The sequence below is a fragment of the Macadamia integrifolia genome, chromosome 14 (genome assembly GCF_013358625.1).
Source record: "Macadamia integrifolia cultivar HAES 741 chromosome 14, SCU_Mint_v3, whole genome shotgun sequence".
NCBI lineage: Eukaryota > Viridiplantae > Streptophyta > Magnoliopsida > Proteales > Proteaceae > Macadamia > Macadamia integrifolia.
In genome coordinates, this window is record NC_056570.1 from 15,088,193 (window position 1) to 15,110,164 (window position 21,972).

At 37.6% G+C, this 21,972-nt stretch overlaps 1 protein-coding gene across 3 annotated transcripts in view; it reads right to left on the reverse strand.

Annotated features, from left to right (window-relative positions):
* The window catches only part of LOC122061690 (DEAD-box ATP-dependent RNA helicase FANCM), a 33,291-nt gene extending 18,330 nt beyond the window's left edge, over nucleotides 1–14,961 (reverse strand). The window contains exons 1-9 of one of the 3 annotated variants that reach the window (XM_042625106.1): nucleotides 14,736–14,961; nucleotides 14,178–14,520; nucleotides 13,812–13,955; nucleotides 7,942–8,024; nucleotides 7,689–7,803; nucleotides 4,652–4,743; nucleotides 4,478–4,532; nucleotides 4,281–4,402; nucleotides 4,072–4,185 (exon numbers count right to left, since the gene is read on the reverse strand). In XM_042625106.1, the coding sequence (XP_042481040.1) occupies nucleotides 4,072–4,185; nucleotides 4,281–4,402; nucleotides 4,478–4,532; nucleotides 4,652–4,743; nucleotides 7,689–7,803; nucleotides 7,942–8,024; nucleotides 13,812–13,955; nucleotides 14,178–14,520; nucleotides 14,736–14,783 (1,116 nt within the window). In that variant the 5' untranslated portion in view covers nucleotides 14,784–14,961. Of the gene's footprint in view, nucleotides 1–4,071; nucleotides 4,186–4,280; nucleotides 4,403–4,477; nucleotides 4,533–4,651; nucleotides 4,744–5,952; nucleotides 6,251–7,688; nucleotides 7,804–7,941; nucleotides 8,025–13,811; nucleotides 13,956–14,177; nucleotides 14,521–14,735 lie in introns of those variants that run through there. The other 2 variants (XM_042625108.1, XM_042625107.1) reach the window with 2 other exon arrangements.
* Between the last annotated feature and the right edge of the window lie 7,011 nt (nucleotides 14,962–21,972).

A 21,972-nucleotide genomic window follows, 5' to 3' on the forward strand; every position in this document is an offset into this window, starting at 1 on the left:
ACGTATCAGAGTTGCTCCCAAATTAGCTCTAATTTGTTCATTCCTTACTTTATCTTTCCTATTTTTAGCACACATTCACCTCAACATCCTCATCACAGCTACACTGAGTTTATCTATATGATGTTTCTTAATTGCCCAACATTCCTACTCCTTGTTACATAAAAATTAAAACTAGTTACAACTTACAAGATAAAATCTGCTCTGTAGTTATCTGCCAAAATAGAAACAAAACTAAAATTAGCAACTACAATTACATAAAAGAAACATGTATAAAAAATTGAAGCCAAATAAAGCTACTAGAGTCCCCCACGCATGGACTGTTTACAAAATAGTAGGCCTCAATCTACCCCATGAAAGAGGGCCAATAGCTGGCCCAAAGTCCTGGTTGACTGGCTGGATAGGCCAGGCTTGATGGGCTGGCTGGTTCTTCCTCATCTTCAAGCGCCATTGACTTGCATCAGCTTTCCTTTCTTTTTTAAATTTCATTTTCAATGCAAGATATGTGAGCACTGTATGTCCTCTCATGCATCCCATAGGAATAAAAGCAATTCACCTATTTATATTGTGCACTCTAATGTAGGAGGCCTCTCAATCAATCCCTTGATGGATTATCAATACCTTATTCCCCCATTTTGGATGATAACTCTTATCCCAAAAAAAAAAAAATGGGGTCTTGTTATGGAACACCTTAGGTGACCTCCAAAATCGCATCTGACATCAAACATCTGCCATGTGGGAAAAAACCCTATTAACCACAATGTCTCGTACCCACATGTAAAAGAAAAAAAGGTTCATTTCATTTGCCTCTTGATTTTCTGCACATGGTTATTACCAATTGGATCCAATACTCACCACAGAATGGAGTGATTGAGGACATTTTTATCACCTGTTAGAGATTGCCAATAGTTTATTTTTGCCTTGCATGCGCCCACACAAGTGTTCTATTAAAACCCCCAGCCAACATTCACATGAACAGAATAATTAAAAGGAGGCCACAATGAGCTCTAACTCCCCTTCTCTTGTTGTTCCTTTCTTTCCACTCATTCATTTTCTTCATATTTCTTCCATCATCACACAAGCTCCAAACATCAGGGCATTTCAACAACTATTGTGATATCAAGCCTTATATTCATGAAAATTGCACTAGCATTGTTAACAGTCAGTGGATATTATTAAAAAAACAAATGGCATTCATGCATGATCAGTTTCATCCAAACACTTTAAAATCTAAAAACCAACCTAAGCGAATACTTCACTTTTAGGTAGAAAATGCAATACTTGAGTTATATCCTCACTGTACTTAACTATAGTAACGAGTAATATTTAGTTATTTTTCAAACTTAATTCAGGGATTTCTATAGATGACACAGAAAGTCGATATTCTAATTATATTTGTTAATATTCCAAATAAATAATGCATAGAGAAAATAGCACATATAAACAAATGCTACCAAGCATATCAATTTTTTGTGTTATAAGAAGCAACTTCAATTGTCTGACTATTTGATCAAAAAAAGAAAAAAATAAATTGTACGACTATTTGGTGTTATATTATAGTGCAGAAAAGAGTAGTGCCGGGTCAGGCAATACCATGAGCTTCAGCCACGTGGATGTGGAGAGTTTATGCTGCCAACCAAACCATTGGTTGATAGATTACCCCTTTTACTGGCGAAATGTCAAATTCCAAGGCCCAATTTAACTATATGCCCCAAATTCAAGGTCCGATTCAACCATATGCCCCCGTTTACATTAACTTTCCCCGCATATCTTAGTAAACCATCGGTTAATAGAATAAACTCCCTTTCCTGGCCACATGTCAAATTTCAAAGTCCAATTCAACCATATACCCACTGGTATTAAATGTTCCCCAGATATTTTGAGCCACTAAACTATTTTGCTCCTACCAAGACTTCTTAACCAATCTTTCACCATCATTTTTACCACATGCAAAACTCTTTCCGTGTGGATAGGGGTTAGTGAACCCTACCTGAGGACCAAATGTGCTGCCGCATCGCAGACTGGCAGCTACAGCCCATCCTTGTGCTCTAGCTCCTCCTCTTTTAGTATAATTGATCAACTTTAAGATTTTAGGTCATAGAGAAATGTAAATTTAAGTCGACCAGCTTATCTCTTTCCTACTTGTAAGTAATTTCAGCTATTTGGTTGCAAAAAAGGTATATTATTCACCAAAAAAATCTGAGTAAAGTTGTTCTTTTTTTTTTTCTCTCTCTAGAAAAAAGAAAACAAAAAATAATCAGAAAAACTTTTGGTGTAGGTCCCATAGAAATTTTTCATTAGAATTAATAAAAAAAAATTCATAAAATTTCATCAATGTCTGCAATTGTAACGAAGAGAGAACCGTGAAATTTCAATTTTGAGCAAAATTTTGGGGTTTTTATATTCTTTTATTTAGAAATTTTGCTGAGAGGAAAACAGAAATTTCAGAGGAAGTTTAAAATGTTATGAAGAAATTTCAATGCAAGCAATAGGTTTTGAACTTTAGGTAAGCATGGAATTAACTTGAGGACATAGTCAATTTTTGTTCGTACAAGCTAGTTCTAACCCAAGTTTCCACTTTCCAGTGCCCCTTGTTCTTCAAAAGTTCCTTCTACATTAGTTCCCATGCACCTCACTTAGTCCAAGACATTAACCCTTTGAATGATGTGACTCCGAAAACCGACAACTAAAAAGGAACTTGTAAGAAAAGGCTCAAGAATCCAACTCCCAAGCACACGAGCACGTAATCAATACACAGGCATTGACTTACGTATGGACATTCACCTTCACTATTACCTATAGAGACCACAAAGCACATGGGTCCATCACCACTAGTAAGCAAGGTGTCAAGTACCGGTATTGGAAACGTATCGGAATGCTAGTTTTAAGATACATCTCAAAGATATACTAGACAGATGCTAGATACTTTTAAGATATGCTTTGACACCTATAGATATGCTTGTCATACATGCAAAACCAGAGTTTTTCAGCATTGTACACTATAAATAAACAATAAATAATGGGATCCAACCGATGTTAGGTTATATCTGTCTTCATGGGATCTATGTGAATCAAATATTCATTGACAAATGCAATAACAAACCTATGCATAATAAGAAGCAATTAAGCAATAAGATTTGAAAAAAAAAATATGAATCAAATCTTGATTGACAAGTGCAAAAATTTTATTGTTTAATCACTCCTCCTATGTCGTTTTTTAGTGTAGATGAGATCCAAAAGGCTTTGGCCAAAAAAGCAGAATTTCTTTTATTGTTTGATCACTACTCCTATGTCATTTTTTAGTGTAGATGGGATCCATTGAGGGTTTGGCCAAAAAACAGAATAGGAAGAAGTTTTCTTTCACAAACTGGGATTTTTGGTTTTGGCAGCCTGTGTATCGAGCATATTGATCCATATGATCCATATAGATTTGTATCAATTCAATACAGTTTTGTAAATAAATATATTCATGTAATGGTTATGCATTGTACCAAGTCGCCATGCCAATCTCAAATTCTCATTAAGGGTCAGACTGAATCAGTTGATACGTACTGAGCTTGACACCATGTTAGTAAGCATCTATGTAAGATTTTAACAGATGACCAGGGGTGGGTCAACACTTCCTTAACACATAATTGAAACATGTTGTGAAATCCCTCGATTCGTTTGAGAACTGAAATCAATTTCTCTTTTTTTTTTGATTGATTTCTTTTTCAAAATTCTTTTCCCTTCTCAATTTGTAAATTGGTGCCCCATCACCTCAATTATAACTTTCTATGCTACAGTCAGATAATCTGTTAGGTTTCATAGAAAACTAAAAAGAGGGAAAGGAGGGAGGAAAAACAAACAAATTCATTACTGACATGTCTCAACAGAACAATCATCATAGTGTATCGTCAACACTACTTCAATCGTCAAGAATTCTTACAGGAAATTCTGATTTACTACATAAGACGCACAGCTGGATCAGGTGTAGAAATACTAATAAAATGTTAAATTGTAAACCTTGTAAAGTTTGGAGCAATTTTTCTGAGCAACAAATTTAACAAAGAAGAATATCAAAGGTAACCTTACCGTTTGAAAATCTCTGCTAGGGAGTACCCCAATCGCACAAAGCCTAGCTACAAAAGGCCGTATAACTTCCAGGAGCAGATTATTTATTTCAGTGGCATCTTTACCCATAGCAACCTAGGAGTATTGCAAGGAATATGTTCAAAACCAAACAAGGTAGCTTTATAGCACACGATATAGATAATACAAAATAGAAACCTAATGGCATATACCTGTACTAATTCCAGCTTCCTATTGTGTACATATGGGCTGACATCAGGGTCACTTTCATTGCGATACTCAAGTGTTGAGATATTCAAGTTATCAATAACCTTCTGAATGGTCTGTTGTTTTGCTGAAAGATCACATTGAAAAGTAAGAAAAATCTACAGAAAACTTTGTGGAAAATGAATAAACATAGAAATCTTACATCCTGGGGTTGCTGTTAAAGCTAGTATCCTCAATTGAACCGGAACAGCCATCAACTGCAGAAAAGCACAGTTAAGATCTTGGCGCAATAAATTTGTCAGTTTGCCTGAGACAAATACATATATATAACAGACGGACAACTAAGATTCAACTGAAAAATTAAATTACAATGCACCTCACGAACTGCCACACAGTAAGAATAGTTCCCCATTGCTCGATGAGCCTCATCTATCACCAAGCACACAAGGTGTTTTACAAAACATGTGCCTGTAGTAAATTACTGCATAAGTACTAATAAATGAAAAATGATTAAACAAAAGCACAATGCATAAACAGGAAAGGAGAGGGGAAGTTAAATAAGGGCAAACAGGTCAAGGCAAGGGATATGAGCTCAATTTCTTAAACGTGGGAAAGGCAGCATCCTTTCACGTCATTGTATCACCATATTAATAGATTATAAATTCTTGACCCCTCAACATGAAATGCTAGAATTAAAACTTCAAGGTTTTTTACAATTAAGACTGGAACTTTTATAGAAGGATAATTTTGTAAATTTTTATCATTTTTTATACATAATTAACTTCCCCCATTTATAGGTGCCAAAGGATACCAAAAGAAGCATACTTTTGTAAATTTATATTTTTTATACATAACAAATTTCCCCCATTTATGGGTGCAAAGGATAGAAAAATCATAATATACCCCAATTATTGGATGGACTTCATTCTAACTGACTGGATTCACATTGGCTATGTTTGGTTGTAAGGGGAATTAAAGGGAATGGAAGTGAAATTTTTCATACTTAAAAAAGAAATATATATATATATATATAATCATTAACCATGTGACTTTAACATTAACTTCAAATCATTCTAAAGTTGGTTATAAAATTTCACTTTACTTTGCATCCAAAACCCTTTGCTATAATATGTAAATAAAAATTACATGTAAAATATATCATTACTAAATATGGTTAAAAAAATTAAGTAGTCTATACAATCATATGAGGTAATGATTATAAACATTTCTTTTTAAAGTATGAAAATTTTTCTTCCCTTCCCTTTAAATTCCCATTGCAACCAAACGGAGCCATTGGATTCTGGTAATAAAAGTGTAAAATCCTGGTCCAATGCCTGTAATGCCCAAGTTTGGGCTAGTTCAGGTAAAGCAATTAGATAGCCAACAAGTTCTCTCCCACCAATTTCACATCACTCTTTTGCACACAAAACAACCAAATTGTCCACTGAAAACAAAGTCAATGTGAAGCAATGTCAGCTTGATTAGTTTTGCTACATATCAGCACATACGGAGTATAAATTGTCTTCATACATATAAGCATAGATCTTTGATGGGACAACCTTATCTGGTCCTAATCATATTAAGATTACACAAGGAACCCATGACATGCAAGGGTTTGCTAGGGATTACTGATTACCATAGTAAATAAGAAGCTTATAGGTAAGTAAAACATATTACGGGCAAAAGAACGCTCCCTCGTCATGGCCCCTATGCCCAGACACAGAGGAGGTGAAATGATGCCCACACCCCCTGTTGATGCCCATGTATCCCCACCATGCTAAGGCAAAGGACTCTTCTTTCCACGACGTCATACCTGGAATCAAAACCAAAGAACTCCTTCCCCAGAGAACATGAAAAAGGTTTATAATTTTGACATACTTATGTATAGAAAATGCTCGTTAAGAACCTCTCACAGGCTCGCTAAAGCTTAACTTTTGCCCCTTGCGTTTCGTTTTGACGGTTAGACATCGGGCATACAAATTCATTCAATCATCGAGATGGAAGATACGTTGTTGTTTTGGGATAAACCGACGAGTAGACAAACTTCATTTCAAGATCTTCCCCTTAAGTGTTGGCAGGAATGGACTTTTTAGGTAACATCCTGGTATTTATTCATCGATCTAGGTATCGCAGGGGCCGCGCGACCAGGGAGCATTCTTTTCCCCATATATTATTTAAGAAAATTTTAAAACAAATGTAATGACTTAGTTAAGAAATTAGACCCGTACTTTAATGGTTCAAATGTCAATATACCCATAAATAAGGAGTGTGCACAATGAACATTAACAAATGATGAAGACTAGTATCACACTGAATAGGTTTCCATTGGATTAATTTCTAATTTAACTAGGTGATCTGGAAAAAAGCATGCACACGCACGGATTCTGGATTAAGTTTTGCAAGCCCTGTAAAATGTAAATAAATATGGGCTGGTGTTTCATGTTTACTCAATCAAAGATTATATCATATTGGCTTTCATTAGGTCCTGTTGGACCTCCACCCAGACAAAGAGTGTTCAAGTAAATGAGAATTCAATAAGAATATATATTAAATAAAAATAAAAATAAAAAAATCAAATGTTGGAGTAGGGTTGCTCTGAGTTTGATTCATGTGATATAATATAGAAACAACAACTGTCACCTGTTGACCCAGAGCCTATGTTGTTTTTACTAAACCCAAAACAAGGTGGAGACTAAATTATACAAAATGTGTTTTGATTCATTTAAGAGTCAGGATATGTGTAACAAGCATTCACACATTCCATTCATAGACTCTAGGGCATGCAATAGGTCAATTGTTAATGAGCGTAAGAGAGAAATTTTGCTCTGAAAGTCAATTTCCCACTGGATGGACCAAGTGGGCAGAATGCATCAAAAGTGGAACTTCACCAGAGCACTTCCTTCCCAACCTTGTCTCTTTTCCAACTACTTCTAGCATACCACATATCCTTTTGACAATAAATTGGCATACATGTTGACTTTAACAACCGATTTCCCTCAAATGGAAAATTTGAAGCTACATATCATTAATTAAATAACAGATTTGTTACTTCGCGTATATTTCCCACAGCATCTGGGATCCTCCCACATAGTGGGAGGGACAAAAAGCAAAACAAAACTTTAATTTATAATCCTCTGCAAAATATTATAGGCCTTTTCAAATGGAAAACAGTATAGCCCTGTTCAGATCGAAACCTGCTTTAATTATGCCTTGAATTTTGGGACTCCTCACATTTCAATTTAGGTGTATGCCTTTCCATGAATCTTCTTAAGTATATTGTAGCATAACTATACTAAATCCAACCATTTCACCTTATTAGTATTAAAAGATAATCTTGATTGTGAAGAGGACATGCAAAGGCACACCCACTCCAACACACAAACTGAACATAAACTATGAATTCCTCTATTTACCAGACTGAATATCCTTTTCAAGCACTTGCGGAGTAACAAAGAAAACTCTCTTAGTTTTCCAAAAGCATGATCTTTTTGAAGGGCTCATAAGACCTGTCATATCAGTTGTCCATTCCTGCAATCAGTTTGATTCCAATGTTTTTAAAATGTGCAGAAGATGTGAGGGGGGAATTTTTACCATGAAATAACTCATATATTTAATAAACTATTGTAAGAAATTCATTCTAAAAAGTTTAAAAAGTACATCTATTACCTGAGGAATCCCAACAATATTATGGCAAGCTTCAATCTGTTGCATGACGAGAGGTCGAGAAGGAGCAACAAACACTATCTTCCCTGTCATGAAATACCATCTTCTATGTAAAACCAATCAGAAAAAAAGAACAAAAAAAAACAAATGGCTCCATGCCACACCACCTTGGGAAAGAAAAAAAAAAAGAGTAAAAATTGACCAGAATGTCATGAACCAACTAAAAATGATAAAACCAAAAAAAATGAATGACCCTTCACATATTGTGACAACAAGAGGCTCCAACACATGAATTTTAACAAATTACATGTCTCCAACTGTCTTCCCATGCAATCTTTCCTCATCTATCATCATATTCAAGTTCCTCCCTCTTGTTGTCTCTGCTGGAACGGTGTTGAAGATCCCAACCATCTTTTTTTCTCCTGTACCTACTCTTCCTCTATTTGGAAAAGGATCCTCAGTTGATGCTGGGCATCTCGCTAAAGAATTCTCCCCCTTTGAGTAGAGAATGGATCTGGGCTGATATGACTTTTTGTGTATTCCCCATTTGTGACACAACGGGAAAATTGGCCTTTTGTGCTACCATTAACTATCTCTGGAAGGAGCGTAATCTTCGTAGATGGATTTCCAACACTCGCTCTTTTGATAAGATTTGGAATGGCATCTACTTTGAAGTGAGCACCAAACTCGGTTGCCTCCATCACCATATGGTCATTGACTCCCCAAGGAACAGGCTCATTGTTGTCTCCTAGAGTCTCTCCTATCTGTCTTATCCCCTCCCCCATGATGTTTCCCTCTTGTTGTGTGCTTTTTTGTTTAGGGTCTCCCCCACCCCCCAAAAAACCCCTTTGAGCTTTTCTGCCTTCCCTTAATGTAGGGGATTTAGGCTGGGTCCCCTTCCCCCCCTTTATATTATTTCTCATGCTTGGTAATGAATTTAATTATTCCCAAAAAATAAAAAAATAAAAAATAAAAAATAAAAAAATAAAAAAATAAAAAAACAGAGAAAGAGAAAGAGAATTTGGGAGAAGTAATTCACAATAGATTATGAGGAGATCGATTTTGAAGACTATTTCTTTTCTCTTTTATTTTCGGTCACTACTGCCATAAATGAATAAAAATAATAATAAAGGTTCATGCGTGATGCAGAAACAAGGTTCCAGAAACAGAACCAGAGGAGAATGAAGCCATCACAGACAGCTTGTCAGAGTGGCATGACAGCCTACAATTACTGTTCATGTCCAAATTCTGTTTTGGACAAGATTCCAGAACTTATTCTTGCTAAAGAATCCAAAGTGGCATTTTTGTAGAAAATTGGTTTCTCAATTTTTATTGTAAATGATGCAGATTCATTATCGAAATGGACTTGTTTTACTAGAAATAAGCTTTGTGATGGGTTATATATGTATTGGACCTTTAGTTCCAAAGGTTTTCTTTGTATGGGCCTTTAACTTGGGTAAAGGCTAGGCACACGGGATTAGTCAAGTAAGAGTCTTTATTTCTTTATCTTACTTGTTTTTAAGTGTTTTAGTTAGGCTGGAATACAACACGTTAACATTAAAGAGACTCTTAGAATTCCAAAACCCCTTTGAAATTTTCCATACATAGATAACAAATCCTAGGCATAGAAAACTGCCCCAAAACAGAAAACTGATAATGGGAAGGCACTTAATGCTGCCTTGGAAGATGAAAAGGCATAAAAGAAACTACTAAAAGATGGACTTTGCTGGCCAAACTTGATTGATATATAATGAGAAGGCTAAGCAGTGAGGCTGAATCTTGGACTTGGGCTGGCCTCCCTTTCGAGAGTACATCTTGGAGAAGTACAGGTCAAGTCTCTTTTGAGGGGCTGGTTGCTGGATCAGATGGATGCCTTGCATCATCTGGACTCTAGTATGACCTCTTATAGAGCTGTTTGGAGGGCAATTATCCATGTAGCCGACCCCATTTAGGTTGAATGTTCTGAGGTGGTGTTGTGTTGATGCAGATACGACTGCCCTTACCTGGTTGGACCAGTATGACCGGCTTTGGAAGCCAAGAGCCAAGAAGAACCAGTCCAGCCCAGGGTTTTGGTCCAACAAGGGTTGAAAATAAAATTAGTAGTCACTTAGTATTTTATTTCATGCCTTCTATTTCCAGATTTGAGTGTAGGAGTTAGGATTTATTTCCTTTGCATTAGTTTCCTTTTATGGTTATTTCCTAGTTTAAGCTAGATACTATGTTAGTAGAGTTTCTAATTTCATGTCTTTATTCTCTATATATTAGTTGTAGTCGATGGACATGTAGAGAATGATGAATTAATTATTTTGGGTGAAGTTGTGGTTATGTCTGGTCGTGTGAATCTCCCCCCTCACTTTGATTCTTCCCTTCTTCCCTAAGGCCCCATCCCTTGTTCCTTCTTCCCTACGGCCCCCCATCATGTGTTCCTTTGTTTTTATTTATTTATTAATATTTTACCCTCTAGGGAATCCATGTAGCTGACCCCATTTATTAGGAAAAGGCTGAGTTGTTTTGCTGCTTTTGACTTTTGTTTTTAAAATTTGATTTTTATAATAATAGGTTTAGTTCAGAGCTTTCTTAACGGTTAGATGATAAAAGCTCTTATTTCCTATTGGTTGGATGATGTAAGCTCTTATCTTTATCTCTCCTAAGCGAATCACATGCTTCTTGACTAGCAATAAATGCATGTAAAGCATTTAGGCCATCCAATCAATTAGAAGTAAAGATGTTTAGAGTCAGAAATTGAGTTATGTGGATTCTAGTCGTATTGGAGGGGACCAATCTGGCCTCTCTTACCCAATGGGAACTGTCGATGCAATATACCAAAACTATTATTAGGATTTCACTCACTGGATTGGCCAATCCTTTGTTTGGATCACCCAAAATTGATTCAGTTAAGACTGCATAATTGGGCTTAGGAAGACCTTATTTTCGGCCATGGATAGGTTCTATGGATAGGTTCTATGGACCTTGAGCTACTTATTTATGGGTTAACATACTAAAAAAGCTAAATTATAAACCCTATAAAATGGGGCTGAAGTCAGTACACAGGATTATTGTCTAAAGTGATTAGAGTTAGATTAGGGTACATAGTTTTTTTTTTCTTTTTTTTCTTTTTTTTTTTGAAAGTAAGTTAAGTTAATTCAGTGTATGAGAGTAATATAGGAGTCATTTTAAGAGTCAATTTAGGATTTTCAGAAGTTCTTTATATGTGTCATCCCCCCACCCCCCACCCCCCCATTTCAATTAAGCATGATTTGAATAAATAAAAATGTTTTGAGCAAACATGTGGGCGTTATTAAAGATACATAATCTGATAAAGTGACTAGCGTTAGATTTGTGAGGGGACAAGGTAGTGAATTCCCAATAATGGTTGGATTATACCAACGTTCAGCTTTAAGCTCGTATCTATTTGCACTAATCATGGATGAGTTGACTATGGACATTCAAGATCAAATCCCCTAGTGTATACTTTTTGTAGATGATATTGTTTTGGTGGTGAAACAAATGTTGGGACAAACGCAAAGTTGGAATTATGGAGATCAATCTTGGAAAGGCTTCAAAATAAGTAGGAAAAAAAAATGATGTGTAACTTTGGTAACAATAGGACAGAGAATTGGGGGTGAAAATTGATGATAGGGAGTTAGCACAAAGTGATAATTTTAGATACTTAGGTTCACTCATAAGTCATAATAAAGAAGGAGAAATAGAAGATGATATTATACAAAGAATTAGAACATGGAAGATGAAATGGATGGGTGCATCTGGAGTGCTGTGTAATCAATGTATCCCTTTAAAATTCAAAGGGAATACAACCAGAAAAAACATATGGGGCTGAATGTTGAGCAGTAAAGAAAAAAACATTTAAGCAAGCTTAATGTGGGGAAATGAGGATGTTGTGATGGATGACTGGTAAAACTAGAAAAGATAAAATAAAGAAGGAAGAAAGAACACTACTCGCTTAATGTAAGACTAGATCACATAGGACCTAATCCCAGGTAGGATCTGGAAATTTGGCTGAATAGGGAGAAATATGAGATCTCACAAACCATAGCTCAGATGGAGCTGAAACTTGGAGTAGATGAAGGTCATATATGGGTCAATAAGCCTTCAAAATATGAGACAATTCCAATGGTTGAATTGAGAGTTCTGCTGTTGACATGAATTAGGAAACTTTTGACAACTTTCAATATTTGAGATTTTAGCCTCCGATGAACCTCAAATTTGGAGCAAAGGTCCCTCGTATAATGCCCAACTATCCTTCAAAAGATGAGCCTCAATTGATGACTGGTTGGGAAGTTATGCTCAAAGAATGAAAAAAATGAAACTTTATAGAACAGGCTGAGTTCAATCCCTGATCCTTGCTATAATTCAAACTGGTATGCAGGCTGATGTTTGGGTCTTCAAAACAAGTATTAAACACTCTCAAATCACTCTCTCACAACAAACAAATAAAAAAGGAAGAGAAATAAAAGAAAGAGAATCGATGGAGGGGGTTGAGAAGGGTGGAGAAGAATCAGTGAATGGGCATCTCACCCTCTGGTTTAGGTATCTCACCTAGGGAATCTCACCCAACTGCATCCCACAGCACAACACCATAAGCCATCTTTTTTGTTTGAAAAGGGTGGAGAAGAATTAGTGAATGGGCATCTCACCCTCTGGTTTAGGTATCTCACCCAACTACATCCCACAGCACAACACCATAAGCCATCTTTTTTGTTTAACTCAAATCTACTGTTCAAGTGAACGGTGTTTCGTGAACAATATTTTTTTACTCTTGTTTTTGTCCTCTTCTTCAAGCTTTGATCTGCATCACCGCTAGTGTGCATCTACACCTAGACATAGTGGGTACGAAAAGACCAAGTTGCCCCTCGCACCCTCCCACAGGGCCACACGCTGGCATGTACCTGTGCCAGCGAGGTAACATTCAATTGTCCAATAAAGATTGAATAAATTAGAGCAAACCTAGGCATTGCCCCTATTCATGATAAGTTGCGAGAAACATCATCTAAGGTGGCAAGGACATGTACAATGTAGGCCCTTGAATGCTCCAGTACGAAGAGGTAGGCCTAAAATACCCATAGAAGAAGTTGTGAGAAGGACATCTATAGCTTAGAATACGAATCTTGTATGGCTTTAAATAGAATTGATTGGAGAAAAAGGATCCAGCCGATCCCATTTAGTTGGGATAAGACAACTGTAAAAGTTTTGGACCTGTTAAGCTACATATACGGGATTGGTATTCCAGATCTGATCTCTCTCTTTCTCCTTCTTCTAATTCTGTTCATCTATGAGATCAGGTATGATCTTTCCTCTTTCTTCTTCTCTGTTCTTGTCCTGGTATCTTCTTCTAGCTCTTCTACTTCCTTCTCTGATTTCTTTTAATACTCATCACTGGCCTGGGGTTATATAATTTCTTCTACCATTCTTATATTCTGGTCCTATATTAGTTCAATTGATTCTACATTATCGTGGACCGTTGCCAGTTTTTGGCTCCAGATTCTTTCTAGAACCCTGAACTGCATGAAGACAGTCAAGAACAAACAAACCTCCAAAACCAAATTACTAATCGTTTAATCCTTGGGTGATAATCCAACCAAACCCTCACTTGGGATTCATTGTTTCAAAAAAATTGTGTGTGGATTATAAATACAATCAACTAAACAACTACATTTTACCCCCATAGTTTACAACTCCCAGTCAACCTCATTTCATTCCAGAGCAGCATATTGTTGCCAGCATGAAACTCTGCCTACAATTCTACTTCTACATTTGTCTTTGCAATTTCCTCTCAAGAATGTAAAGTGTCAAAAGAAGAATTTGAGCTTGATATAAACAACAGGAAAAAAAAATTCGGATGTGGAAGAACATACCTTCAGGAAACCACCTGAAGTAGTTGTACATCACAACCGCAGCAATAAGAGTTTTCCCAAGTCCCGTCGGCAATGCCACCAAAGTATTGGTGAATAGAGCAGTCTTTGTAATTGAAAGCTGATAGTCCCGGAGTGGAACATTTACTGAGTTAACAAGGGGAAAAGATGAGGACTTGAACTTTAGTTCTGCACAACTCTTATTAGGAATAAAAAAGTTCATAAAAGCTCAAAATTCTATAATCCATACAAATACTAAAAGAACCCAACAAAGGACACTAATTGACGATGTTATGCATCCCATATCAAGGGTATGAATTTCTCTATCAACAAGAAAATGAACATAAAAATGGAAAAAGCAGCTTAAACCTGGATAGATCCATGTTTTGGCTGCCTCAAGATCAATGCTCACGCTGCAGGAGACTTCATCAACCATATCATTATCATCGACTGTATGAATGATAGGCCGCTTATCCGGAACATTTCTCTGATTAACTCCACCAATAAACTTATCAAGGGTAGATTGGCGGGCTCCCCCAGACTGCTTCTGCTTGGAAAGGTTATTCTCCCGCAGCCCATTATCCCAACTACGCTTCAATATGGTATCAGAACGAAATGGATTAGCAAAATCCTTTGCGTTGTATGAAGTCGAGGCGGACGCACCCTGGCACGCAACGTCAATCTCTTGGACGGCCGCCTCCCAATCAAATTCCTGGAGAAATGCATCAAACACAAAATGGGTGTTTTCAGTATTGAAATCTAGGATGATAATAAGCAAAAAAAAACTTGGATTTAAGTTAATTATGTTCTTCAACTTCATGCATTTTGAGGAAAACGGAGATTTAGGGGAAAGGGGGGGGGGGGGGGGAGGAGAGAAGCAAACGAAAAGCGAGAAGGGCAAGAAGTGACTGAGCATCTGAAACTGACATCTTCGTCGTCGTCGATCACTTCGAGAGGGATGGATGAAGAAGCCATCAAAGATTAGAATCTCGATCTCGTTTTCTCGTTTAGGGCTCTCAATCGACGAAGGGAAATTAAAACTTGGCGGCAAAGCTTGAAAGCCCTCTTCTTCTAGCTTTGTAAGTTCTAACAATCAAACCAGGTGAGAGTGAGACCCCATAAGGTCCCGTTTGGATGTGGACCATGTGGTTAGTTTTCGTTCTGCACAACAGCACAAGTGAGGACAGGGCGGGAAACGCTCTTGGGACTTGAGAATATGAGAAGATACCTACACAATCGGATCGGATGATTCAGATGGAATCGGCCGATTCCTGTGCATACATTGGTAGGTAAAAGTTTTAAAAGAAAGGACCACTCCGTTAGTAGGCTTGAGCCAAATTTTTGTGTTGTGAAGGAATGATCTCATGGACATTAAGAAACATAAGCCAATACTCTAAGGCCACGATGTGGTATTTTTTTCCAAAATAAGTTGAGCTCCTCCAAGTCACTCGGTCTTCCATCACCTTCCATCCATTATATCGAGCTTGCTCTAATCCATATAAAAACCTCTTTGTAACTGCTTCAATAATCCATGTCATAAGAAAGTTGGTAGTCAATGATACACATTTTTCATTAATAATAATGTAATATGCCTAAGCCGAGATGTTTTGAAATGAGTTGTATGTTCTAGTGCAAATCATGAGAGGAAAATCAATATGGGGAATATGTATAGAATCACTGGTCTAGGTTTTGGAATTTGCCTCTATAGGATTATATTTTGTTTACTTTGTAGGAGCCACAGGTTTGCAAGATTGAGTATGGAATAGGGGTTTGGTTCAATTTGACTAAAAATAATATTGTTTATGTGAATCTAGATGAAGTACCATATAATAATAAAAGAAATAAAGAAATTGCTAAGATTGGAGTCCAGGAATAGTATTAGAATCTTTACCAAAAAATTAATAGTATTAGAATTAAACAAGTACATAATAAGTTACTTAAAAGAGGGAGCAAAAATATTCTCATAATGTAACCCTAGGGGGCTTGCAGCCCAAATTCTCTTTGTGAATTCACATGAGAGAAAAGTATGCCAAATGGATTCTTGATGGGTTTGACAGAAGCCACAAGTAGAGTCAACACTCATTCAATTTCTCATAATATCCTTTGTGGGGATTCCTCCATTTGCGATTCTCCATAAATAAATAATATATATATATATATATATCTTAAAATTTTGGGTGTGTCTGAAATTTCCAGAAGAATCGCCACCAATGTGAGCAAAGGTATAAGTAAGAACACATGTTTGAGATTCCAATATGGTTAGTAATTAGACTATATTTCGAAAATTTGCAGCCATTTTAGTAGTGAAGGGCCCTTTTTTGATAGGTGGCACCACCATCTGTCAAGGTTAAGGATTATTATTTACATGAATTTGCATATTATTATTAATAACATGTTAGGGAAGAGAAGAGGATAATAGACAATGGTGGCTGATTTTCATACTTACTATTAGATGTAATTACATTTTAGTTGTTAAATTTTGTTTTTCTTTTTTGTTTGTTGGGGCCTGTCCCGCTTGTCTTTTGAGATCTATCTTCCTTCTTTTAGGCATGTCTAAATAGTGCAATTGCCATTTTCTATATTATATTTTTTCTTCTTTTTCTATTAATACTATACATTTACCTATTGAAATAGAGTTTGAAGTTGAATGGGCTTTTCTCACTGTATCTCATGTGAGTTCCCTTATATTTATAATTGTATATTCAGTTACAATATTGAGTTTCTGTACAATACGTAAGTGGTGACGAAGAGTCCTACTAGAACAGGAGTTGTTATGGAGGTTGGGAGACCAAGTCGTTCCTTATCACAGTAAATGACACGGATGGCTGACGTGTTCTATTACACCCCCTCAAGCGTGACTGGGGATAAACCACAGTGAGCTTGGTTCGAAGAGTTCCAAATCGAGAGACAGTAAGTGGTTTAGTCATGATATCGGCAGTCCGCTCTTGAGTGGGAATGAACCAAACTTCGAGCAATTTATTGGCAACTTGATCACAAATAAAATGATAGTCGATTTCAATGTGCTTTGTGCACACGTGAAAGACTGGATTGATGGCAAGGTAGGTGGCCCCAATATTATCATACCAAATGATAGGGGAGCATGACGGAGGGTACCCAAGGTCCTTTAGTAAATATTGCAACCAGAGAAGTTCGGAGGCAGTGTTTGCAACACCTTTGTACTCAGATTCAATGCTAGAGTGAGCAACCGTTGGCTGCTTCTTTGAACTCCAGGACACAAGGTTGGCGCCAAGAAAAATGCAAAAGCCACTTGCGATCATCAGAACACCCTGCCCAATCGGCCTCAGTGAAGGCAATAAGCACAGGAGATCGTATTGGCTGGAGTTGAATTCCATGGTGAAGGGTGCCTTTGATGTAACAAAGAATGCGCTTCACAGCAAGCTAGTAGTCCTCTATTGGACTATGCATGAATTGGCACACTTTGTTTACTGAGAATGCTAGGTCCGGTCTAGTAAGGTTAAGGTATTAGAGAGCACCAATAGTACTCTTGTACATAGTAACATTAGAGAGGGGCTGATCAGAGAACTTGGACATTTTGGACATGAAGGGTGCCATAGGGGTGGAACATGGCTTGGCATCAAGCATATTTGTCCATTGGAGGAGATTAGTTGCATACTTAGATTGGGTCAAATATAAACCCTCTGTGGATTGATGGGATTCAATGCCCAGAAAATAACTTAGTGCACCAAGGTCCTTAATAGCAAACTCCTGACCCAATGTGGAAATGAGGTTGGTGACCAAAGTAGAGTTACTACCCGTCACAATGATATCATCCACATAAATAAAGACGAGCAAAACCTACGTAGAGGTGCGATGAATAAATAATGATGAATCAGCCTGTGATGTGACAAATCCAATTCAGAGAAGAAATGTGCTCAAGTGATGATACCAAGCTCTAGGGGCTTGTTTGAGAGCATAGAGAGCCTTGCGAAGGTGACATACATGATCCGGATAACGAGGATCAACGTACCCCTAGGGTTGCCTCATGAACACTTGCTCTGTTACAGTGCTATGTAGAAAGGAATTTTGAACATCAAGCTGACGAATCCTCCAATTATAGGTAATGGCAAGAGAGAGAACGACAAAAATGGTAGCAGGTTTGATGATAGGACTGAAGTTTTCATCATAATCCAACCCAGACTGTTGAGTAAAACCTTTGACAACCAAACGTGCCTTACAGCGGTCAATAGAGCCATCAGCCTTGGTTTTAATCTGATAAACCCATTTGCAATTTACTAGGTTCATAGAGGGATGATAGGGAATTAAGTCCCATGTGCCATTGCGAAGTAGAGCATTAAATTATGAAGCCATTGGAAGTCGCCATTTAGGGTCTTTATTGGCAATGGAGAAGCAAGTCGGTTCCACATCTATAACCACAGCGTTGAAGCATGCACAGACTGGATGTTTGGTGGCCAAGAGAACCTTGGGTTTACGGATGTTGTTTTTAAGGCGAGTGATCATGTGGTGAGTAGGTGGTGGTGGTGAGGTGGAGCTAGTAGGTGAAGCCATTGCAGGTTGAGAGCCAGAGGACGGTGTAGGGGCTGAGGTGGATGGTGTTGGGTTCGAGGAGGAAGGTAACACCCCTTGAGTAAGAGCCGGCCGGGGGAGAGGGGAAGGGGCCAAGCACTACTGGGTGGTGGGTGGGGGAAGTTAAAGGGGAGGGAATTGGGATGGCAAATGGAAAAATGTTTTCATTAAAGATAACATGGCGGGAGATGTATACCTTCCAGTTTGGCGATCAAGACAATGGTAACTACGGTGGTGGGGTGAGTAGCCAATAAAAATACACTGTTTTGAATGATCCTCCAATTTATGTTGGCTATGAGGACGTAACCATGGGTAACATGCACACCCAAAAGTGCGCAATTGCAAATAATTAGGCGACCGATCAAATAACTTCGCATATGGTGTCATATTTTGAATGACCGGTGTAGGCATTCTATTAATAAGAAAAACGGTTGTTAGAAAAGCCTCATTCCAATAAGAGCGTGAAATGGAAGCTCTGCTAAGTAAGGTCAAGCCTGATTCCACTATATGCCTGTGTTTGCGTTCAGCCATGCCATTTTGGGCATGAGTGTGTGGATAGGATAGCCTATGGAGGATGCCATGTTGACCCAAAAAATGGCATAGTATATGGTATTCACAGCCCCCATCAGTTTGTAATGCCTTGATGTTGGTTCCAAAATAATTTTCCACCTTGCACCTTGAATCAGATAAAAGTAGAAAGAGCTTCTGATTTCACAGTAAGAGGAAATAGTCATGTATAACGACTAAATGCATCAATAAAACTTATTTAATACCTAAACCAGAAATAGAGGGGATAGGTGATGGACCCCATAAATTTGAATAAATCAACTCCAATAGTTAAGTACAATAATTAAATGAAAGAGAAAAAGGCAGGCGGTGAGATTTTGCTAAGTGGCAAGGCTCACAAAATTGGTGAGAAAAGGAACCCTTAATTGGCAATGTATTTTTGGAGATGATAGAAGAGACCACCTTATTAGCAGGACGGCCCAGCTGATCATGCCAAATTGGAACTGAGGCACGCTCACCTACATAGGCAGTGGGAGAAGAAATACGATAGTGATTTGCAAGAGCTTTATTAGTGGTGTGAGCATGTTGAATCTGATACAATCCTCCCTTATTCAGGCCATAGAGGATGATATTCCCCGAGTATCGATCCTTAACACAACAAAAGGTGGGGTGAAATTCAAATATCACATCATTATCTTTAGTGAATTGGGATACACAATAGATTCTTCTTAATGTGAGGAACATGATAAATATTACGAAGAACAAAAGAAGAAGCAGGAGAATGCAACTTAGAGGATCCAATATGGGAGATGCTCAAACCTGAACCATTGGCAACGCGAACTTGATCAGAACCAATATATTTTGAACGAGTGCTGAGATTTGCCATATCAGAGGTCAAGTGGTGTGTAGCACTAGAGTCAGGATACCAGTTGGGGTCTGTGACTATAGAAGGAGCAGTAGAAAATCCAGTAGGCGATTGATTGAAAGGCAGCAGAGCGACATACATTGCATGTGGTGAATGCTGCTGCATAGGAGATGAAGGTGGGGGGGGGCACCCTTGTAGTTAGGTTTATATCACTGATAACATTGAATAGCATAATGCCCTTGACGGTTGCAAACTTGACAAGTGATGCGAGACCAATGGTCATTGGATTGAGAAGATGAGCGACCACGATCAGAACCCTTGCCATGACCAGAACCTTTGCTTTTTACTCTATATTGAGTGGAATCAAAGGAGTGCTCAACCTATTGGCTGTGATGAAGGCATTAGATGTGGGGTTTGGTGTACGACTCTAAATAAGAATCTCCTGGTTGAAGAGTAACTCAATGAGATCATCAAGTTCAATTGGGTTAAGGCAATAAGTCATTGATGTAACAAAGGCATCATAGTCAAGGCCAAGGCCACTGAGAATGCTTAGAGCTAGTTGAGAATCTGAAATCAGTTTGGCAACGGCAGTAAGCTGGTCGGCCAGAGTCTTGGCCTTTTGAACAAAGTCAACAGTGGAGAGAGAACCCTACTTCAGGAAACACAACTGGAGTTCGAGTTGCATGACACGGGCTTGAGAGTGGGGGGCATAGTGTTTCTCAAGCTTGTGCCAGATGGCATGCAAGGTGTCAAGGCCGACAACATTGGAGAAAACCGCTTCAAAGAGAGTAGAGAGAAGGCAACAAAGGATGAGCTGATCCTGGTGGTGCCAAACTTGAAAGCCAGGGTCGGTGGGAGGAGCAGGATAAGAGCCATCAACATATTTGAGATAGTTATGAAGCTGGAAAAGTGGAAGGAACTGGGCACGCCAGAGAAGATAATTGGTACGATCAAGTTTAATTTGAAAGATGTGAGAGATGTTTCCTAATGTAAAAGGTGTAGAGACAGTGGGTGGGGCAATGCTCGATTGAGCAGATGAGGAGAGGATGGCTATTGTGGAAGAGGTATTAACTGCAGTGGAAGAAGCCATAGCCGAGATATAAGAAAGAGAAGAAAAAAAAAAGGATTAGCAAGATTTCCAGGTGCGCTCTGATACCATGAAAGAGAGTTGGAAGTTGAATGGGCTTTTCTCACTATATCTCAATGGGTTCCCTTATATTTATAATTGTATATTCAGTTATAATATTGTCTTTCTGTACAATACGTAAGTGATGATGAAGAGTCATACCGGAACAAGAGTTGTTATGGATGGTTGACGTGCTCTACTATTACCTATAAAACAAAAAGTGGCTTCCTCCTTTAGTTGGCTCAATCAAGTTTAATCGTGACATTGCTCTCCCATTGATTTTCATCAAGGTAGAGTGGATGTTATTATGTGAGATCAACTTAGAGCCCAGTTCTTTGCCCTTTTCAGATGTTGTCTAATTCTCTTCTATCATATTCGGAGAAGCCTTGGCCATTAGATCAATTGGGCTTGATTCATGCTTTTGAATAAGGTTTCAATTATATTTACATTGAATAAAACACTAAAGAGTCCATCCTCCATATTACTTCTCTAAGCAAGCCTCCTCCATTTCAACTTCTACCTATAATTGATGTCAGCTTGGCTTCTTGTAGTTTCAATTTTATTCCAATGGGAGTTAGTTGTATTGCTCGCTCCTTGTTCAAAAGGTCCTATTATTGACATGTAAGACAATTTGGTCAAGTTTCACTTATTGGCTTCATGATATTTGTAATTTTGAAGCATTGAATACTTCATGTCACCTTTTCAATAAAATTCATCATTACTAAAAAAAATGCTTGTGGATCAATTTAAACATATTTGTTGCACTCTCCCAATTGTGAGTGGGAATAGACGATTAGATTAAAAAATATATGATTCTTATGCTAACAAAATGAGAACTAGAAATAGATTTGAAGAGAAATTAATTGCAAAAACTAATTGTGTTATCAATAGAAAATAAATCAAGTATGAGATACAAATCTTGTATGCTCACAATTCTAAAACTCTTAATAAAAACTCAAATTCTTTACTCTAATCATTTTTTGTTTAGGGTGTATTATATATAAAGTGCATCTTGTTGTCGCCAAAATGGAAAAATATTAAGATGTAACCTACTTTTGATTGTCCCTTGTTTTATTCCCAAAATGTACTAAAAAAAAAAAAGTAATAAAAAAAATTGAAAG